Source organism: Cervus elaphus, chromosome 25 (assembly GCF_910594005.1).
Source record: "Cervus elaphus chromosome 25, mCerEla1.1, whole genome shotgun sequence".
Classification (NCBI taxonomy): domain Eukaryota; kingdom Metazoa; phylum Chordata; class Mammalia; order Artiodactyla; family Cervidae; genus Cervus; species Cervus elaphus.
This window is the reverse complement of record NC_057839.1, coordinates 64,073,942-64,096,977: the sequence shown is the minus strand read 5'-3', so window position 1 is coordinate 64,096,977 and position 23,036 is coordinate 64,073,942. Positions and strand designations below refer to the sequence as shown.

General features: G+C 40.7%; 1 protein-coding gene across 1 annotated transcript in view; it reads right to left on the bottom strand.

The window, feature by feature from the left end:
* The window catches only part of SEMA5A (semaphorin 5A), a 554,671-nt gene that overhangs the window by 291,028 nt on the left and 240,607 nt on the right, over positions 1 to 23,036 (bottom strand). Inside the window, exons 4-5 of the mRNA XM_043887779.1 lie at positions 19,660 to 19,759; positions 2,479 to 2,524 (exon numbers count right to left, since the gene is read on the bottom strand). Of these exons, the coding sequence (XP_043743714.1) occupies positions 2,479 to 2,524; positions 19,660 to 19,759 (146 nt within the window). The remainder of the gene's footprint in view (positions 1 to 2,478; positions 2,525 to 19,659; positions 19,760 to 23,036) is intronic.

Below are 23,036 nucleotides of genomic sequence, written 5' to 3'. Positions count from 1 at the left end.
ACAGTGTGGTACTGGCACAAAGACAGAAATATAGACCAATGGAACAGAATAGAAAGCCCAGAGATAAATCCACGAACCTATGGACACCTTATCTTTGACAAAGGAGGCAAGGATATACAATGGAAAAAAGACAACCTCTTTAACAAGTGGAGCTGGGAAAACTGGTCAACCACTTGCAAAAGAATGAAACTAGAACACTTTCTAACACCATACACAAAAATAAACTCAAAATGGATTAAAGATCTAAATGTAAGACCAGAAACTATAAAACTCCTAGAGGAGAACATAGGCAAAACACTCTCTGACATAAATCACAGCAAGATCCTCTATGACCCACCTCCCAGAATATTGGAAATAAAAGCAAAACTAAACAAATGGGATCTAATGAAACTTAAAAGCTTTTGCACTACAAAAGAAACTATAAGTAAGGTGAAAAGACAGCCCTCAGATTGGGAGAAAATCATAGCAAATGAAGAAACAGACAAAGGATTAATCTCAAAAATATACAAGCAACTCCTGAAGCTCAATTCCAGAAAAATAAATGACCCAATCAAAAAATGGGCCAAAGAACTAAACAGACATTTCTCCAAAGAAGACATACAGATGGCTAACAAACACATGAAAAGGTGCTCAACATCACTCATTATTAGAGAAATGCAAATCAAAACCACAATGAGGTACCATTACACACCAGTCAGGATGGCTGCTATCCAAAAGTCTACAAGCAATAAATGCTGGAGAGGCTGTGGAGAAAAGGGAACCCTCTTACACTGTTGGTGGGAATGCAAACTAGTACAGCCACTATGGAAAACAGTGTGGAGATTCCTTAAAAAACTGGAAATAGAACTGCCATATGACCCAGCAATACCACTTCTGGGCATACACACTGAGGAAACCAGATCTGAAAGAGACACATGCACCCCAATGTTCATCGCAGCACTGTTTATAATAGCCAGGACATGGAAGCAACCTAGATGCCCATCAGCAGATGAATGGATAAGGAAGCTGTGGTACATATACACCATGGAATTTTACTCAGCCGCCAAAAAGAATTCATTTGAACCAGTCCTAATGAGATGGATGAAACTGGAGCCCCTTATACAGAGTGAAGTAAGCCAGAAAGATAAAGAACATTACAGCATACTAACACATATATATGGAATTTAGAAAGATGGTAATGATAACCCTATATGCAAAACAGAAAAAGAGACACAGAAATACAGAACAGACTTTTGAACTCTGTGGGAGAAGGTGAGGGTGGGATGTTTCAAAAGAACAGCATGTATACTATCTATGGTGAAACAGATCACCAGCCCAGGTGGGATGCATGAGACAAGTGCTCCGGCCTGGTGCACTGGGAAGACCCAGAGGAATCGGGTGGAGAGGGAGATGGGAGGGGGGATCGGGATGGGGAATAAGTGTAAATCTATGGCTGATTCATATCAATGTATGACAAAACCCACTGAAATGTTGTGAAGTAATTAGCCTCCAACTAATAAAAAAATTTAAAAAAAAAGAAAGCCCACTATTGCTGGTAGTCACGAAACTAGATGAACCCAGCGCTACTGGTCTTTAAAGTGTTTGCCGATATTAGTTTTCTTGTGGAGGTTGGCTTATGTTAAGGTACTGGTAAATGAAACTTAAATTTCATATTAAATCCTAACTCTAAAGTTTCCTGAATGTTCACAAATACCAGCATCACAAAGAGAAGAAAATAACGTGAACTTCTTGCCAGTCACTTCTTAGAACTCTAGTACGTGAGGGTGATTAAAGAATTTTTCCCAACTATATACAGCCCAAGGATTCTGTGCTTCATGGGGAGTTCCAGAATCTTGGTAGAGGAGATATTTATGCCACGACCCTGTCCTTCTCCAAGAGACTCTGCTAAAGACTGAAAGGGCCTTTGTGATTCAGATCTGCCACTAAAATATACACCATTCAGGCTTAAGCATCTCAGGTTCCTCCTCCAAACTACAAAAATAAAAACCTAGGTAAACTGCATTTTTATCTATCATCGCTAATTCTTCATCATATGTGGTTTTTAAGCCATATAGTTCTATTTTTTAATTGCAAATAATAAAGAAGAAACAGAGATGTTTTTCTAAGGGAGCTGATTTTGATAATATGATGGCTGGATAAATCAAACTGAATCATCAATGATTAACTAGGGTGGAAAGGTCACTCCCTAACACTGAGGAAATATCCATTGAATTAGCTCTCATTTGATGTAGAGTAAGTCAGGATGATTCCATGAAATGAAAAGAGGCTGCCCAGAAGGAAGAGGGCTAATTGAGAATTAAAGCGGGTGAGGACTCATGTCTAATAGGTCAGCCAAGAGTTCCGCGGCCTAACCTTCTGAGGAAAGGAACACTTCCTCTGACTTGATTTACACCTTCACGTACATCTGTCTTCATCCCCTTAAACACAGAGCTAATTAGGATGGAAAACAAAAGCTCGAGAAAAATAAATTGCACCTACCTGGATCAGAGACAAATCCTCCAGCTGTAACCTGAAGAGGTAGTTTCTACAAAATACAAAAAGAGAACAGTTTCATTTTTAATAGATCTAAAAAAAATTACAGTTCATAAAAAAATATGAGAACAAGAGAAAAAAAAAAAAACAGCAACGATTTTTGGCTTCCAAAGCAATCTCCTGCTAAGCCTGTGTGTAACACAGTTTTCCTGTTTTCCTTGGAACCCAGATTTCACAGACATTCAGTAAGGCAACAAAAACACACATTTGAGATTGGCGAGAAAGCTAAGGAATAAGGGGGTGGGAACTAAGGTAAGTCTAAACTACTAACTAGCTCTCTGAATTCACGGAATTCCATTCAGACAAAAGGACGTGGGTATTCAATTCTGAAACTAAGTTTAAGTTCAGCAAGACGATACAAAACCACTCTTCGTGAGTCTTCATCCTGATAGGTCACCTGCATTCACCAAGTTTTATAATTAAAACACATCCAGGTTTTGAATTCACCAATGGTCTGACCATTATAGCTCTCTACCTCACTGGATGGATTCTGTGTGCGATAACTTCAGAAGCATGAGCTTGTCTACCTGCCATCAAGGGTTTGAAAGGGTCAGCTCTGGCTGCCTAAGCATGAAACAGGGAATCAGAGAAAAGGAAATGATCAGCTTTCAACAATAAAGAGGAACAACAATGAAATATGCAAGAGAGATCAGCAGAGCATGAGGGAAAAATGTAGATTTGGCCACATGAGACTTTGGATCATATTGCTGTAGCTTTTAGAAACAATGGATTGGTCTCCAACTTTAGTCTTGAAAGAACATCTTAACATCATGCAGATGAGAAGCGGGGGCGGCAGAGGCAGCACCCGAGGGACGGATGGACAGGAAAGTCAGCCCAGGGCTGAACAGTGATGGCAGGGAGAAATTGACAGAGTGGAGAGCAGACCTCAAGAACGCATGCGTGCAGGGAGGGGTCTCCGAGAAGCTGAGAATACTGTTATAATAGGATGGTCCAAGGTAAGAGAATACTAAGAGAATACCAATTCTCCCAACACCAGCAAGAAACAAATGCAAACGATTTTCACTCTCTTGTGGAGGTGGGCAGATGTTGGAAGTGAGCACACTGTCCCAGAGGAGGTGACAAGGGACAGCCACAACAGCCATGGGCACGGCCCTGAGAGAACCAAGAAACATCTCGATGGTGGGGATGCAGATGGCAGGCACAAACAACAGGGATGGTTCCGGCTCCAAAAACATGTAGGCGCACACTGCTGGAGGAAGAAAGGGATTTTAGTTCACTTTCAGGGTGGCCTCAGGAGGACCAGCCCTTGCCCCCAGGGCACCCAGGTTTCTCACAATATGCACCCGCTCCACGGGAACGCAGCCAGCCTGCACGTTGAAAATCACTTCTCCAACCAATACAATGGCATGCTCACTACGCTCTTTCTGTGACTTCAATTCAACCTCTGAAATATGGAAGTGGCCAAAAAATTCTTTCAGGTTTTTCCATTTTGGCCAGCTCGATAAAGTGCATGATATATGGCACCTCCACCACAGAACCATTGAGGGAACACTTCCCACCTCTCTGCTTACAGTCAAATCATAGACCTCTACAGAGGGCTTCCCTGGTGGCTCAGCTGGTAAAGAATCTGCCTGCAATGCAGGAGACCTGAGTTTAATCCCTGGGTCGGGAAGATCCCCTGGAGAAGGGAATGGCAACCCACTCCAGTATTCTTGCCTGGAGAATCCCATGGACAAAGAAGCCTGGTGGGCTACAGTCCATGGGATTGCAAAGAGCTGGATACAACTGAACGACTAACACTATCACTACACAGAACTGAGGATGCCTTTGAAGAGGGAATGTGGAAGCTGGACTACTTCTATTTAGCCCAGCACTATGGACAGGCAAGATTTCCAACAGAAAACATCTTCCTGCAGGGGAAGGAAGATGAATTCAGAGGAGGAACAGAGGAGTGTAGTCAGGCTGCCAAGGGAAGCACCACTGAAGGCTTCCTAGAATACAAAGAGCTGCCAAGATCTCACCTAATGTGAAACAGACACCGGCAAAGTGCCTCTAGGAGAAATTAGAAATCTATACCTACCCAGGGCTTCCCTGGTGTTTCAGACGGTAAAGTGTCTGCCTGCAAAGCAGGAGACTCAGGTTTGATCCCTGGGTCAGGAAGATCCCCTGGAGAAGGAAACAGCAACCCACTCCAGTACTCTTGCCTGAAAAATCCAATGGATGGAGAAGCCTGGTAGCCTACAGTCTATGCGGTCCCAAAGAGTCGGACATGACTTACTGACTTTACTTTCACTTTCATACCTACCCAGAGATAAATCTTTCAGATGAGGGGTTTACAAGAGGCACCAGAGGCAATTACTGGCAGTGACACACTCACAGCCTCTTATGAGCACCATGGTTCCCCACCCCCAGGCTGGGTTCATCATGGGCTTTCTGGCTGCAGGAAGTTGCCAGAAGTCACTGCCCCTTTACTATAGGATGCCGTGTTGCCTAGGATATTTGTGCAAAGGCCAAAGCTCTGTCACCAAACTGCATGGGGAGGGAAGGTGGGCACACTATGCTTCCAACATTTCATCTGTAAAATGGAGCTAATCGTCCCATCTACTCGCTGATGTTGCTTTGAGGTTTAAATCAAAGGAAACACAGAATGGTGTCTGACCAGCACTTAATTACCAGTAACTACTTCTAGGTAGTTTATGGAAAATATTAACATTTCCAGACATGTTGAAATTCTCAGCATTTTCTCCATTGTACGGAGAAGGAAAGAGCATTTTCGCCTTCCAGCAAAGGCAGGTTTCAGGCATAAGTAGGTGCAATTATCTCTGTGTTCAGGTGATGGGGTTGTTGTCGGGGAGGCGGGGGATGGCGGTGGCACCACTAGGCTTTTGAAAAAGACAACATTGTTCATCTTATCATGGTTCTGGCACCCAGTGGTCACACTCTTTCGAGCTCACTGGCTCTTTTAAGGAAAAAAAATATTGTTTTTCTGCAAATGTTCCCAATAAAGAAGCCATTTGTATTTTTAATCAATGAATTACTTGAGAGCTTTGATGATATTGCAAGGCCACCTCTTTCTCTCTCTCTCTCTTTCTTTCTTCTTCCTCCGCTGTCCCACACACATACACACCTACAAGGATGAACACACACACTACAGTATTGTCTCTGAGAACTTTCTAGAAAGACGGTTCTCATACACTAAGGAAGAGCTGGGAGGCTTCGTACCATTGAGGAAAGAGGGTGGTTGTGTCCATGATGCTCTGTAGAGCTATGAACAGGAAAACTGGACAGTAAAGTTCAAAGTCATCTTTCTCCTTGTGATGAGGGTTGAAGGAGGTGTGAGGTCCTCTCTGAAAACCCTGGGTGCCGTTTCAGGTGTTGTTCATGGGGGAAATATTATGGTCTGAATGTTTGTGTCTTCCTAAAATTTATACATTGAAATCCAACCCTCAAAGTATTAAGAGGTGGGGCCTTTGGCAGGTGATTTGGTCATGAGGGTGGGGCCCTCATGAATGGGATTAGTGCCCTGACCAAAGAGGCTCCAGAGAGCTCCCTCCCCCTTCCACCATGTGAGGACACAGTGAAAAGTCTGCTGTCTGCAAACTAGAAGAGGATCCTTACAAGAACCCCACAGGGCTGGTATACAGATCTTGGACTGTCAACCCTCAGAATTGTGAGACATAAATCTCTGTTATTTATAAGCTTCCCAGTCTGTGGTGTTTTGTAATAGCAGCTCAAATGGACCAAGGTAGGAAGACATTGATTGATGATGACAAATACGGCACACTCTTAGTGTACATCTCTGCAGTCAACTCTAGCTCCACTGGCCACATCTGCTGCATGTCTCAACAGTCTGTAAAGGGCTTACCAGTGGATTTCAGCCATTTACTCTTCCTTCCCGAGATAACTGAGACTATGGTACCCTCACAACCATCTCATCAGTAATCAATCACTATGGCATAGGTGAAAAGACAGGGCAGAGAGGAGGGGCATGCCTACTAGGAAAGACAGCTCAGTAATTATGAGATACCATCACCATCACTAGTATCCCATGCCTCAAACCTTAATGAAGCAAATCACCAAAAATCTGAACTTTTCCTTTGATATTTTCTGGGTCATAAGATGCAAGGTAGTGATTTTTTTTTAACCTATTCTCAAGTTTTGACCTACAAAATTCATAAAGTCCAAGAATTTTGGAGCTAGGTTGTCATTAGAGAATATATACCCCTTGATACTTGTTCTGGACATTTCTGCAAAGTAAGGGGCACAGTGTGATTTATCTAAGATTATCAGGATTCAGAGAAACACCTGTGATTAGAAATAGGACTCCTCACTTTGCTGTCCCTTACACCATTGTGCCAAATGGCCTCACCAATCAGTCATCCAGTGTCCTCTTTCCAATTTGACTGACAGCAAACACACACACACATACAGAGGAATCATTCTTACAGTACAATTATTTCATGTCATCATTGTTCATCTACAGGTGCATTTACAAATGTTTCTGAGATAATTCAAGTCTTGGCACTACTCATGACAAGCTTTCAGTTGTAGGTAAATGAGTTTCACCTCTGGGACTGTGATCTGCCTGGGACATATGTCTCCCCATTAAGAGGAAATGTTAATCCCACAGATCTGGCTCATTACATGGTGCCTCATCTCCCTCTTAATTTCACATGAATTATTCCTGAAACTGCCTAACCATACTTATTTTAAGAGTGCCCAGTTCCATGCTTTGTAAAATGAGAGAGCAAAACTATACAATCCGTCAATTTGCTTAACACAGATTCCTAAAAGATTGGGACCTTTTTTAGAGATAGAAAATGAGCAACAGAGTTGGATAATCAAATGACCATCTAATGAAATAATTGTTATTATGACATAGTTCAATAAATTCCTAACACTTTACAGGTGTATTTTTATTGTCTACAACTGAATACCATACTTAAATAATCTTAAATGAAATTTCAGCATACAAAAGAGGTAAGAAAATGTATTCAATAGTTTACTTATATGTAATACCTGCTAATCATAAAGTCAGTTGATTAAGTTGATTTTAACATTTTGAATTTGGCATTATCAGAATTATCTCTAATTTTGAGTAGCCTCAAAGTCTAATTATGGTCTCTTTTGGTGTTGGTTGGATGGTTACATTTTCGTTGCCTTTTTTTTTTTTAACTTGTTTGAATTTTGTGAGAAAGAGTTGGCAGATGTTTTCAAATATTTGTTTAATACATGAACATGTCTACACAAACCCATGGGCAATTTAATACCTTGCTAGACCTTTCCATATTAGAAATACATAGTATTATACATTTTAGTGGTCACTTTATCTATCATGATTTTCAACAATTTTTTTTTAAATTGAAAACATGAAATATACATGAAAAATGTGTGGAATTCCCTAATCATCTCCTTGGAACCTAAGACTCTGACAAAAACATAGTGTGGATTCTACCATTCTCAAAACACTTTCATCAAACTATTTGGTTCCAAGTATAATTCCAAGTGTGTTTTTCTGCTGTTGGAAAAATTCCAGTATAGCTAGCAACATAAGGGACCGAAATCTCCTATGACAGCTTGATCCATCACAGTTCAGGTGAACGACCTATGAAGTTAAAGGTTACAAAAAGAAAGAAAATCTTCTAAAGGGAATATAAAAATGGATACTCCCAGATGTTGGGTCACTCAGGCACTAAAGTAAGATCTATGGTCCCCTGCAAGAGGCTGCTCTCCAGGGCTTTATGGAAGAGGCAATCACTTTATCTTGCAACTGAGAGCACAGAGAAGGGAAAACAATGTATGTGAGGTTCAAGAGAAAGGCTACCAACCTTTCCAGCAAGAAGGAATAATGCTTCTGGCTCCCAGCCAACAGAGAATACTAACCAAACGTTTCACATAAGGTCAGATTCTCTATTCGGGCAGTGCTTTGAGCAACCCAAAGCATTTAAGTGGCCTCATTAATCTTCCTAACACCCCTCGATGTAAATAGGTAATAATGAGGAATATCGTCATTCTGCAGGGAGAAGGCAGTGCTGCAGGAGGTTAAGAGATTAAATTCTAAGAGCATATTAGTTACATAGCTTAGGGGAGCTGGTCTCTATTGCCATGTCCCACCTCGCATTACAGAAGTACAAAGCAAGGGTTTAACAAGGCTGTAAAGGTTCAATTTTATGGCTACAGTCAATAAAACTATGGGATTTTCCTCCCTTGGTTTGAACTTACTCTTTATCAAAGGTATGGAATAAAATTTGACATGCACATTTAAATGTAATAACTGTATTACTTTTAAGAGTGATAGATGAGGAATACATAGATCCGGTAAACTGAATAATTCAAATCACAAAGCCATTGAATTTGACAGACACAAACTGACAGTTCTTAAGCTCCTCCATCCTTCCCCCACTAGACATCTGAGTGTATGGTCTCCCTCTTGACCAGAGTGTATTTCTTTCTGACTGACTATAGGAATGAATAACTCATTCCCACCTCCCAGCACATCCCCCAGTGGCCTATTAGAAACAAATCGCTAAGCACAACAATATATTCTCTGAGGGAGCAGCGGGGGCCTTAATAGATGAACTTCATTTGTGTCTTCATGTAAAGTAATAAAATTCAGCCAGCATTAAAGAAAAGGTTGAGCCTTCATGAGCATATTAACTAAATGATTCATTTTATCTAGAGACACCATAAAACTTAACTCTGACCTCCATTAATTATGGAAGACACAGGTGTTTTAAAATGACATTCGCTTAGAATAATTCAATTGGTCTCTGATGAATATAGTTATAAAATCAAAGGAAATAATTTCAGGTTCTTATTGAACATTTAAGTTAGAGGCTTGCTTATAACTGAGGAGCAAAAGACTGAATAATTAAGAAAGGTAGACTTGTACTTTGCACTAGGAAAATCAAGCAAATCTTGATTTACTCACAGAAAAGCAAGGAAATCTATAAAAAAAAAAAAAGGTTTAAACAACAGTGATAGAAACACACATGTGTGTGTGCCAAGTCACTTCAGTCGTGTCCTACTCTGTGTGACCCTATGGACTGAAGCCCACCAGGCTCCTCTGTCCCTGGGATTCTCCAGGCAAGAATACTGGGGTGGGTTGCCATGCCCTCCTCCAGAAGATCTTCTCGACCCAGGGATGGAACCCACATCTCTCACATCTTCTGCATTGGCTGGAGGGCTCTTTCCCACTAGTGCCACCATGTTGGTTGTTTATTAAAGTTTAGACCACTATTGATGGTGAAGCAATCTGAAAACAAAATACCCACTGCACATAAACTGGGATCATTTGGGTAAATCTGAGAGTGAAGCTAGTCTCCCCTGTACCTGAGTCGGCTTCACCTCTTCTGCGATTTCACATTAGTGCACGATTCCATCCTGACTGTTGTCAATATTCCACTGGCAGAGAGGCTGATACTGTGACTTCTTACATGACACCCAGATTTATAGTTGCAGAGACAGACTTAAAGATTAAAATATAATAAATGTGTGACTCTGAAGCTAAAGAAAAGTAGTATCTATATTTCTTATAGCACAAAATGTTTTCATAAAAATTATTTTAATTATCTACATGTAAATATTTAATATTTCAATCATATCAAAATTTTAAGAATATTAATTTCAGCATGTAACCAACTCACATAGCTCACCAACCTATCTATAATTGCTATTCCTAAGGCTTTCATTATGTTGATTGATTCTAAACAAATTCGAGGAGCTTTTATTTTCTGTTACCCTAACCACTCCAAAAATATCTTTTCAATGTACTTTTCTCATAAGTTTTTGGGAGTCTAATTCAGCTTTAATATTACCAACTTATAAACAGTGGGATCACATTTAGATCACAGTTTTTGAATACTGACTTTTTTTCACTTTGCTAATACATTTTGCCATATGGTGAGAAATGTATAATATTGTCATGTTATGAGCTACCTCTTCAGTCAGAATTTTTCCAACCCTCTTTGAAAAATAATAAATACATGTACTTTGGGTATTATTATATTATTATAATACCATATGTGTCTAGCACTCACTCTCCCAAAATTATACCGGTTTATCTCATTACCTATCCTAAAAAAATCCATTTCAAACCCATTGAAAGCCTTGATTACTGTAAAAAAAAGTTCCAAAGAATACATCAAAACCAAAATTAAACCACATTAATAGTACTCTTATATATTTAACTACCGATATTCAAAGGCAGAGAAATAGATGGAAACCTCTTACTATTTTGCAAGTAGAATCAAATAACAGAGATGGATTTTTAGTGGTTAGTAAATTCCAAAGATATGAAATCAGGAAAATCTTTTCCCATAAGCATATTTAGGGACAAAGTTATGAATCAATACTGTCAACAATTATATCAGTAATTTAAATTTTGTTTCTGGTCGTTCAGTCATATCTGACTCTTTGCGACCCCATGGACCATAGCCCACCAGGCTTCTCTGTCCATGAGGATTCTCCAGGAAAGAATCCTGGAAAGAATACTGGATTGGGCTCTCATGCCTTCCTCCAGGGGATCTTCCCAATCCAGGAATCAAACCCAGGTCTCCCACATTGCTGGTGGATTCTTTACTGACAGAGCCACCAGGTAACCCCAATTTAAGTTTTATTATGTTCTAAACATTATGTGCAAATTTCTAAGTTCTTTGAAGATTACAGATCATGATTTATTGCCCTAAATTTAACTCATGACTTCAGCTTTTCTGGTCCATTGGGTATTTGATTTGTTCCTTTCCATTTTTTAATTAATAGAGATCATTTTTCATTGCAAAACTACCAACTGTATTATTTTATGCTTCCTTTAACCTATGCTTTCCTAGGAATATTCACTCTTCAAATTATCTCCATATATACTACTTTTCCGGGTTATCTTAGAGTTAGTAAAACCTGAGATCTTTTTCATGTATCTCACATAACAGAAGAACTCTAATTCATTTCTCAAATGCTCAATTCCAGTGATGGCATTACAACAAGCCACAGTTTCAAACCACACTCCCAAATCTTATCTTTGAACCTTGTTCTCAACCACCTATCATGATTGGTCATCAGTCACCATCAACCCAAAGATATCTCAAATCTGACTTATCTCCACTTGCACTATCACTGCCTAAGTTTAAATTCTCTCTACTGACACTTGACCCAGATCCCCCAATTGCCGTCCGTACCTCCAAACTCTAGTGCATTCTGCACACAGTATGGTGGAAGAATTTTTCTAGTGCAAATATGAACTTATAAACATGCAGCCTTAGAAATATCCTGAGCGCCTACTGTCTTTAGCAGAGGTTTGCAAGTCTGCCAGGCCAGCGGATTACCAGAAGCTTGATTAATCAAAAATTCCAACATTACTTTTGAAAGTCTAATTCAAATGTTCTGAGGAGAGGCCTGGCTATCGGCATTCTTGAGAGATTTCTCAGACCATCCTACTGACTGCCGCATTAGAAACACAGGTTTACAGGATGAGATCCCCACTCCACCATAATCTACAGCCCCAGCCTCACCTACACCTACCCCTCCTCCCAGTCACTAACAGGTCCAGTTAAGGCGAGCTCCTATCAGCCTCGTCGGCATCTGAGCTCCCTGTTCTATGATCCTTCTGGAAGACCTCTAAGGCCAACTGAAAAAGCACCTTCTCAGTACACCCATTTCACCCTTCTTTCCTCTTGGTGTTTTCAAGGCTCTTTATTCAGGCCTCCCTGGAGAACATAACCATTCATGTTCCCCATTCCCATCAGGCCAGGAGTACGGAAAATATTTCATGGGCTAAATAGCAAACACTTCACCTTTGTGGCCCTGTGGGAACTACTCATCTCTGCAGTGAAAGCTGGAAAGCAGCCATAAGTGATGTGCAAATGAATGGGTGTGGCTGTGTGCCAATAAAACTTTATTTACAAAAGCAAGAGGCCAACCCAGCGACCTTAGCTTGCCAACCTATGCACTAGGATCTAAAGTCTTTACCAGGCAGACACTCTGCTGCATCTTCCTTTTCCCCTTGCCTAAGATACTTCCTGGCACAAAGTAGGTTCTATAAATATTTGATGAATGAAGAGCAACAATGTGAACTAATAAATTCTGATGGAACCCATGGGGGACTGACTAGGAGAAAACTCGCAACACTCAAGACTTGTAACACACACATGCACTCAAAAGCTGGCTAATTTTTATCATTCAGGGAATATGGGAAAGGGGAAGACTATATTAACTAAATAAGTAACTATTCTGCTAGGTTTATTCTCCTTAGCCATACCTCCAGCAGAAAGAAAAATGCAGAGATTTTTTTTTTGTTTTTTTTTTAATATAACAGCAAAAGGAACACAATGGTTGGATGGTCCTTCCCACAGGAGCGTCTGCAGACCACCTGTTTGTTAAAAGCTCACACTCTGGGACCACCCTCCAGGTCCCTACTCAGCAGAGCTGGGAGAAGGGGCAGAGCAAGCTTCATTTTGAACGACTGTCCCAGGTGATACTTAGGTACAGGGATGTTTGGTAAATACTGAACAAAATGTAACAAAGCAGGAAGACGAAGAACAGATTTTTTTAAAGAAAAACACAGATTAGGTTAATCAATCAAAAGGTCTATTGGAAGACAGGCGAGAAGAAGGAAGATAGGCAAAGAGAATCTTAAGAGGAAAACACACCTACGTAGCAAGAGCCAACAGGAAAAAGGAAATATTTAAATCCTAAAGTACAGTTTAAAAAAAAAAATTCCCGCTGGGGTGGGATAAAAATGAAGAGCAGGAATGGAAGCTCCATCCCTTCGTTCATCACCAGCTGTCTTCCTAAGTCATAATTAATATAAATACTATGCCAACATCATCATTATCGGGGATTTCTTTGCACAATGGGGGTTTACTGCTTTTTGGATTCACTCCTAATTGCTAATTTTACTCCACTCAGCATGAGTTACCTTTAATTGTATAAACTGGAAAATGGAAAGAAGTTGTGGCTACTGGAAGGAGAACTGCTGATCTCATAAAAATCTCCAGTTTTTCTTTTAATTATAGACTGCTTCCAACAGATTAACTCCAAGGTAAACTTCGAAAGAAAAATAGGAATTATAACCATCAAAAAAGGAGAGAATTATATTGGTCAAATTTCAAAGGTGACACGTGACTTCAAAATTTAGCTCCACTTGTTTCGAATCAACAGCAAAATCATTTTGAAAGGAGGAATTTACACTGAGTAGAAGCCTGCCCATTCATTTAACGTGATCGTATGACATTATATACTTGGAACACTAAAAGCAAATTCAGTACCAGCATAACAAAAAGCAAGTTAATCTTTTTATTTTTATCTTTGTTTTTTGTAGATTCAAATCATGGGCAAAACAATGGTCTAAAATAACACACTCAGATGTTTCAAGACCAGTTTTCTGTGACCTTAAGAGAGACCAAGCTCTGCCTTGAAGGCAGGTAGATTTTAGCTTTTGTTTTTAGTAGAAAACATGCTGATTTGAAATCTGTACTATTTTTCACACAGATATGTACAGAAATATCTTTCAGTATATGGAAATAGTCCTTTGACCATAATGGTCATAGGGTTCTATACGGGGCACATTCACAACTCTTGGCTGGTACCCACATTGAGTCAGATGTGCAAGGAAACCCATGCAACCCCATTACCCTTTCAATTAATATTTTTATGAAGTTCCCATTGTGTGATGCAATTTTAAAGTTTAAAATTTTAGAACGAAAATTAAAAGTTTCCCAAGACAAACATAAATCTTATGCTTGTCATCAATTATGATTTTTACCTGACCCAGTATTGGGTCTATGGTCTTCAATCCTGTCCTCTCAATTACTGGAAGATGGGTGGGCTTCCTGGACTCACAAGTGCTTGTATAAGAGCTCAGAGATGAGTGTTCTTACCAAAATATCATAGATTGTAAGACTGTGCTCTTAAGTGATAGGTTTCTATTACACTGAAGCTTGTTAGAAAAGAGGAAGATAATCAGAAAACAGGTTATAGCAAGAAAATGGATGAAAGACCAAGACACAAACAAAAGCTGAAAGAAGCTCATGTTCTCTCTGATGATGAAAAAACTTTTTTTCTCACTATTTATTGTATGACTTTACAAAAATATGGCTAATTTGTAAACACTCTAATTATTGTCAAACACCTTTTTGTGTGTAGATCAAGTTAGTTGCCACTTGGAGTAACACTTGAATTCAACACAGAATCACTAGCTATCCATACACGAACCCAAAACACTAAAGACAGATTCATTTGGAGAAGAAAATGTCATTACTCTCACTTTGATCTACTGTTACAATGTTATACACAGTGAAACTGGAACCAAGTTTGTGAAATACTATTTCTTTGTGAATTGTTATCCTTTCATTTGAGATTTTCACACACATGTAAACACATATATACATATATGTATGTATATGTGCATGTGTGCTAAGTCACTTCAGTCACGTCCAACTCCTTGCGACTCCATTGACTGTAGCCTGCCAGGCTCCTCTCTGTTCATGGAATTCTCCAGGCATTACTGGAGTGGGTTGCCATGCCCTTCTCCAGGGGATCCTCCTGACCCAGGGATCGAACCTGTATCCCTTAAGTCTCCTGCAATAGCAGTGGGTTCTTTACCACTACTGCCACCTGGGAAGCCCTTGTATATGTATCCATTAATATATGAATGCATGTACCTATAAAGATATATATATATATGTATGTACATATGCAATACAAATATTTATAGGTACATACATAATGTATGTACCTATAAATAAATATATGTATATGTGTATATATATATATATATATATATATATATATATATATACACAGACACAAATTGGAAACTGTTTTTAGTAGGTTTTTTTAGCAAAAAAGTATACAAACCATCCATAATATATTGTCCCAACATATAAACAAATAGAAATGAAATACTGTGGGGAAATAACTGAAAAGGTTAACTGTGATTATTTCTGAAATTGTGTTTTTTTTTATGCTTTACAGTATTTTCTACTTTCTTTAAAATCAAAGTGCCTAAGTCTCATCACTGAAAATACAAACATTATTAACTTTTAAAGAGGCATGGGTAACATAGGAGATGAGTATCAGTGCTTTTAAAATAATTGGAAAGATAACGTGCATCTTGGAAATGACAAATTTAAGGATCCTCCCAGAAACTGCCTGAATTCAGATGCAACTACCTCTGGTACCACATAGCCACAAATCACCTAAAGAGAAGTGGTTTTTGAACTGATTTTGCTTGTTTTCCTTTTTGTTTTTATTTTGTAAACAAGAGAACTTTTTGCAAGGGATGCAAAGAATGTTTAACTGAATTCAGTTTCAGGAGCATAAAGTACCACTGGTAAAAAGTGAAACCACCCAATAATAATAATTAATAATAATAACCACCCAGTAAACCACCAATGGCCTTACAATGCCTAGTATTAATTATGAAAAAATAAAAAGACTATCATTATACTTTTTCACCACTTACATATTTAAACAACTAAAGATTTTTGAAATATACACCTACTTACTACCTAAACCATTTTTGCTAGGTCAAGCCCTTCCAAACAGGAATCTGCAGGCTGGGTTATTTTTAAAGTTTTATAACTGGCTCACATTCCCACTTAAACTTTCTGAGCCTAATCCCACCATGTATCTTAGGTAAAATTGCTCTTCTCCACAGCAGTGATATCTGCCCAAAACACAGATGCACACATATGCCGAAGCCCACATCTACCCACACAGCTTCCCCACCACTGTGGGCTTACAGGATGTCTGTTTCTGTGACAATCACCTTTCCTGGATTATTTCATCTAATCCTCACAACAGCTGAAAGGGATAGAAATAAATATATCAATTTTAAAGATAAGAAAATTAGACTCTCGAATGGGCTCAAGGTCACACAGTTAAGCAAGTCTACCTGCTTCTTTCTTTATCGAGTGATCATGATGCATTATGCCCTGCTCTAGAATAGAAAATACAGCCCCTGCTCCTAGGGTTGCTCATCTGACTTTTATGTGCTAAGTCTGGCAATCCCATTGCTCCTGGTCATTATGCCATAGTACATGCCAGGGTGACTCAGTGGGTAGGCCAATCCCTCCCATGTCCGGGCTGGGACTGGGTTAAGGGGAGATGGATGGAGATCTTGAGAAACTCTGCACTGGAGACCTCCAGGGAGGTCAGAATGGAGATTTTCAAGGACACTGACTAGGAAACCTTCAGGCAGGCTCGCGAGGAGAGCTCAAGGAATAATGGGATCGATCACTCCACCCACACTCGATGGAGACTGTCAGGAACAGGAGTTCCCCAGGAACAATTCTCAGGTGTTGTCCAAAGCCAGGACAGAATGATGGTGATGTCTCCTCCAAATCTTAGTTTTCCAGTGGCTTCTCACATCCCCATTAGGAGAATCTGTGCTCTTGACCAAAAGCCTACCGCCTGCAGAGTATGGGCAGGTATGTGACACGGCCCTGTCCCTATAGTGTGAAGGACCTCCAGAAACAATGGAGTCTTTTGAACCAAGTTCACAGGAATACTATTTCCAAAGTTAGTTGGAGTGGAACGAGAGATGCAGGACTCAGCAACACCGGTTGGGGTCATGTTTGCACCTGCTACCCCAGCCGGGAACCTCTTCCCCTTGGCTGAGGGTGAGAGTCCATTCACCCTAAGGATTAACTTCTGGGTTTAGAGACTGCTGCTCACTGTGGCCTTGCCCAAAGGTAGGCATCTGAATAAATGTGCTATAAGCCCACTCCCTTTTTTGTAAGTGTCCTACCAAATGCAGAGGGGCACATATACAAGTCAAATCCTGGAAATATACACAATGAATCAACAGAAATCTTCAAACTTCTAGCCAGGGAGAAACTGTGCTACATCTTAGAGAAAGAAAGGAAAGACAGATCAGGTCATGAGCACACTGCTATGTTTAAAGTGGATAACCGACAAGGACCTTCTGTGACGCGCAGGGAGCCCTGCTCAGTATCATGTGCCAGTCTGGATGCGAGAGGAGTGTGCGGGAGAATGGATACCTGTACATGTATGTCTGAGCGCCTTCACAGTTCACCTGGATCTATCACAACATTATTAACCAGCTATAATAATTAATTAATTAGTTTGCTCAGTTGTGTCTGACTCTTTGTGACCCCATGGACCGTAGCTTGCCAGGCTCCTCCGTCCATGGAATTTTCCAGGCTAGACTACTGGAGTGGGGTGCCATTTGCTTCTCCAGGGGATCCTCCTGACCCAGAGATTGAACCTGGGTCTCCCGTATTGCAGGCAGACGCTTTACCATCTAAGCCACCAGGGAGGCTCTAACCAGCTATATCCCAATATAAGAAGTTTAAAGCTTGGGGGAATAAAGACAGACACATCCTCTACCACGCAGTACTTCACTATCTGACATCGGGGAAGGGGAGAGTTGAAACAAGAAATAGTACAGTAAGGGCAGTGATGAAGGCAGGTGGCAGGTGTGCTAACAGAACCAGGCAGGGCAGGGAACACGGCAGCTCAGGCCCAAAGCGGGGCCCTTGAGCAAGATCCCTGCAAGGAGCAGGAGTTCACCCAGTGGATGACCTGGGATGGCGGTGGGTGGCAAATTAATATTCCAGGAAAGCACAAGAGGGCATCAAGTCCCAGAGGCGAGAGAAAGAACATTTTCCAGTTGTGGGCAACATAAATAATTCCACATGCCTGGACTACATGAGGACGAAAATGATGTGTGTCTCTCTGGAGTGCAGGACCATAAGCCAGAGGTTCCGACAGGCCACACCAAAGAGCTAACAGAGGATGCCTGGATTGAACAGTATTTCTACAACATATGTGAAGGGAGACAAGTCGTAAGTCCTCCAGGAGGAGCCACTGAGGGAGATGTTTGTAAAAGATGGCTTTGGCCATGGTATGCAAAAGGAAGAGAAATTCCAGAGGCCTGCAATGTATGGCCAAGGCTCCCAATGATGAAATTTGATGGAAGTCAGCATCAGAAACCCCCATTGCAGTCCCAGTGGCCTAAGGGCAGTGAAAACACCAAGGAAGCCCTCCCAAATTCACTGTCCACCCTACAAATACCGAAAAACATGCCAGTGACAAGCTAAGTGCCAGGAACTAAGCCAACTCTGTCCATTCATTTAAGTGAAGACCATACATCTCGAGTCTTCAAGTGTTAAGTGGATGCACAAGGTCTCCTTAACATCTGAGAGGAAATGTAGTGATTCTAGAAGCTGTTCAGTGTCCATCCAGGGTCCTCAGAGCCTAAGCCAGATTTGGCTTCACTCAGGTAGAAATTCCACAACCTCTCTTGCTATGAAAGGTATATTTCATCATCTAGTAAAGTTGGCCAAAAAAGATAATGTGCACTAACTCCTCTGCCCAAAGTACTTTCCTTGGCTGCCAGAAGAGTTCAAATCCACAAATCACCTCTTCACATTATTACATCATTTCTCCTAAGAGATGAATAGAAAATGTTTTATCTCCATCAGTCTCAAAACATACTGGCAGGATAGGTGATTTGAAGTCAGAGAGGATGCACGTTTTCTGAGGAAGTCATGGCGAATGTCAGGAACACAAGACTAGATCTGTTCTGATTGGGTTCCAGTGGCCAGACTGCCCAACTGGAAGGTCAGGCATTGACTTGGACACAGAATCCTGGGCTCTTTAAGAGAAATAAACAATAGCAACTCCCTTGAAATCTCAATTGACTGGCAGACAACAGAACAGAGGTCACAAAAAAAGACAGCAACGGATGTGGGAGTGGACATCAAGGTCTCTTGTTCTCAAGAACTGTGCTGAATTGAGAAATAAGAACATGCTGTTTGGAGCAGACTGTCTGGGTCTGAAGTCTGGGACCATTTGTTATTAGACATAATAAATGTGTCCCCGGGGTAACATATTTATCCAACTTCTGCCTCAATTTCCTCAACTCTAACACAGGGATGGTGACAATACCTACCTCTCAGGTGTCATAGGAGGAAAAAAAAAACTGAATTAATTCATGTTAGAGCAGCTCCCAGCACATGGGTATAGAGAGCAGCAGTCCTTCTATTAGAAGTAGCATGTTCATGACACTCTTACACAGAACTTCATTCTGAGATGAAATATTACTTAGCACTCATCAACTCCGGCAGGGATGCTCGCGTGTAACTGCAGAGACGTAAAATGAAGTTGAAAATATCTGCAAGGGCAAAACGTCAGATCTCTCACCTTGCTCCTACAACAAGTTCTTTCTGTCCTGGATCAAATGTTAACTGCGAGAAATCCACAGCATTCTTCGCTCTGAACTCCCGCAACCAGGGGCCAATTTCTAAACAGGAGAAATAAATAAATAAAAAGATAAAAATGAATGATTTTTTTACCCCCTCCGGGGACCCACAGAGAATGCACATGAGGTAGCAAACATTACATTTCAGAGAGGATTTGAAGGTCCCCCGATGGATGGCTTGGGGGTCACTGGAGGTTTCCGTCAGGATGTCACAAAATCCACACTGAGAACGTGTAAAACACAGAGGGCAGCCACCCAATAAAAAGGGAGCAAGACGCCAATGCTGGGCTGTGATTTACAAGCCAGATGTGCGTGTTCCTATTGGCTCTGGGCTGGGCAGACAATAACACAACACTCACAGGAATACCGAATGCAAACAAGACCATTCCCTGTGCAACTTGGTGGGTAGGGGCCACTGAAGTGGAGAAATCACAACAGTCCCCATCTGGAACAAGGGCAAACACAGGAGCACCATTTGCCTTCTTCCAACGTGGACATTCCATTTCCCTGTGAGTTTCTATGTAGGCCCTGTGATCAGACTAGTTAAACACAGTCCTTTCTGGATGAGAAACCCACAGTAACTCCTGGCCTCATTTACATTTTTTCCTATGGAAAATCAGAAAACAGCCACTCTTTAGAGACTGTTTTTATTTTATTTTTTTACAAGCTCTGTTAACTCCTATGAAGCGACCTCCAGCCTAGAGTCCAATTATTATAACATGACGGTACTGGAAAAGGGCGAGAACTCAGCTTTATGAGCCGTTTTTGCAACTTTCATTAGCTGGTTTCTTTCACCAAAAGAGTCTTCAGGGAGCTGCCTGCCAGTTGTGCGGAACCTGATCATTATCCTTGACAATTAACCACTCAAGCTGATTGTCTTTTACCTTGGGTTTAATATTCTGAGTGGTATCACTCTGATGAAACAGGGGCATGAAAACAGGCAAATCAACACAGCTATTGGTTTGAGGAAAAAACTGTGCAGCACAGAAATAATCTCATTCCACAAAAACAGATGCTAAAAACAGATCTAATATGGAAATATGCCCCTGTCCTAAGACATGTCCTGTAGAAAGGCCTTTGTTGACATGAATGAGGTAGATTATTTTCAAGGGACTGTTTTGTGAAACAAATGCATCATTTCTCTAATATCAGTTGTTGGCAGGGGGGGTGGCAGGAGGGGAATGAAATGAACTGAAAGTTCTAGACTACTTAAAGCAAACCAAGGTTGAGTTATACAGAGATCTGTATTTAGTTTTTGAAATTTTAATGTATACTGTATCTTGATTCTTTTTAGTATTTTATATAAAGTTTTTCATTTTATAGGCAAGTCAATTTTTTAAAAATACTCATTTGCAGCAAAATAAGTACAAGGTCCTAGAGCTATAAAAAGCTGTTGATAAACAGTCTATTTTAGGAGTTTTTAATTTAGTTAGGGAACTAGCACTAATATCTTCTTTAAACACAGTATCTGTAGATACAGGGCTTCCCTGATGTCTCAGATGGTAAACAACCTGTCTGCAATGCGGGAGACCCAGGTTCTATCCCTGGGTTGGGAAGATCTCTTGGAGGAGGAAATGGTAATCCGCTCCAGTATTCTAGCCTGGAGAATTCCACGGATACAAGATCTTTACAGGTATTTGCAGGATTACAGGAAATACTCATACACAGGAGGGAGAGATGTTTGGGGCCTTAGGAAGCAGGAAAAGAAAGCTCTGACTAGGAATTGACAGAATGGGTGTGACCTAGAGGAAGCAGGAGTGCCACGTGGGAAATCTGATGCCCCCTGTGGCCATAATTGGTATTGCTCATCTTCACTTCTATGGACCCCTGTTGCATTTCTCTATTTGCAGGAGACAGTTTCCTAAGGCTCCTGGGTCCCTATTGCTCACTGGGGTGCCTGCAACACTAAGGTACAATAACTTGAATGTGATGAGTGATAATGAATGTGTGGAATGAAAGAGTAAGAATAAGCAAGTGAAATCAAGAGAATTAAACTGAAAGGAAAGAGAAAAAAGAGAAGAGAGAAAGGGAAATGAAATGGCAACTCAAGAAACTATGGAAAAGGTACACTGAAATATAACTGTAAAAAATTCACTTACAGGTTAAAATTCACTTACAGGTTAAAAAGTCTAGACTTGACCTCATCTGTGGTAGCAAGGCTCTGAGAAGTTTACAAGCAAGCACTTGACACATAAAGCAAGTATCTTGGGAATACAAAAGGCAGAAAAGAAGACTGAATGGAGGCAAGAATATTAGCTTTACAAACTAAAAATGATACAATTTAGGTAGTGGCTATGAAAATGCAACGAGGATGTGATGCGAGAGTCTGGTTGGCCAGATACCTGATTGAAGAGGTCAAAGGGAATGAGTTAAAGAAAAGAAAAACAGTTCTGAGACTCAATGAAGAGGAAAATATGATGAGTGAGACATAGATGTCAGGGGTAAGACTGGTTTTAGAGAAAGCTAATGGCTTCAGGGACAACCATGTAGAAGGTCACTTATGAAAAATTTCCAGTGACACTGACTTCACAGTCAGTCATTGCTAGGAATCTCTAAGACCTAGAAATGTCCAAACAGTTGTTCTAGTTCGAGAGGCTCATCCTACAGATAGAAAACCCAGGACCAGTGAGTCCTGCCAGGACTGCAGTCCTGAGAGCAGGGCTAAGGCTTCATCCTCCCAAACTCACAGCTGCCAAAGCCGGGCATACATGCCACATCCAAGGCACTGAGGGTGACTAGGTGGTGTGAGGGGAGAGCAGAAGCCCAAGAGCTGACCCTTCTGTCCCAGGAATGGAAACATGAGCAACACAAGTGGAGAGAAGGCTATGAAAAGATGGGGGAAGAAAATCAGTCAACTGGTCTACCACAGGTTCACCTCTTTTCACTGAGAAGAATCGGAAGACAGTAGCCAACGGAACAAGATGAAGAGACATAGTCCAGGCTTCGGTACCTATGCTGAACAACAGGAAAGTGCTTACATTACTTCCTAAAGTAACCTCAAGTAAATAAAAAGGACCACGTCAAGAGGGGAAAATGAGTTCACATCATAGAGTTCTCTCAATATTGTTCAATTCTCCTTAGTTAAATGTCTAACGAACTCACCCATTAAAACTGTATATTTTTATGGTTAACACTGGATAAAATTTGGGTAATACACATATTCCCTTCTTTTCTGATTTCCCTGTGTGTTCTTCCATAAGGTCGGAATATCTTGAATTTGCATAACACATGGCCTTCTACTCTACTGGTTGCCTCATGGCCTTGATGGGAAGTTCCTGCACCAGTCCATCTCTCCAGCTGAAGAAATGCCTGCATCAAT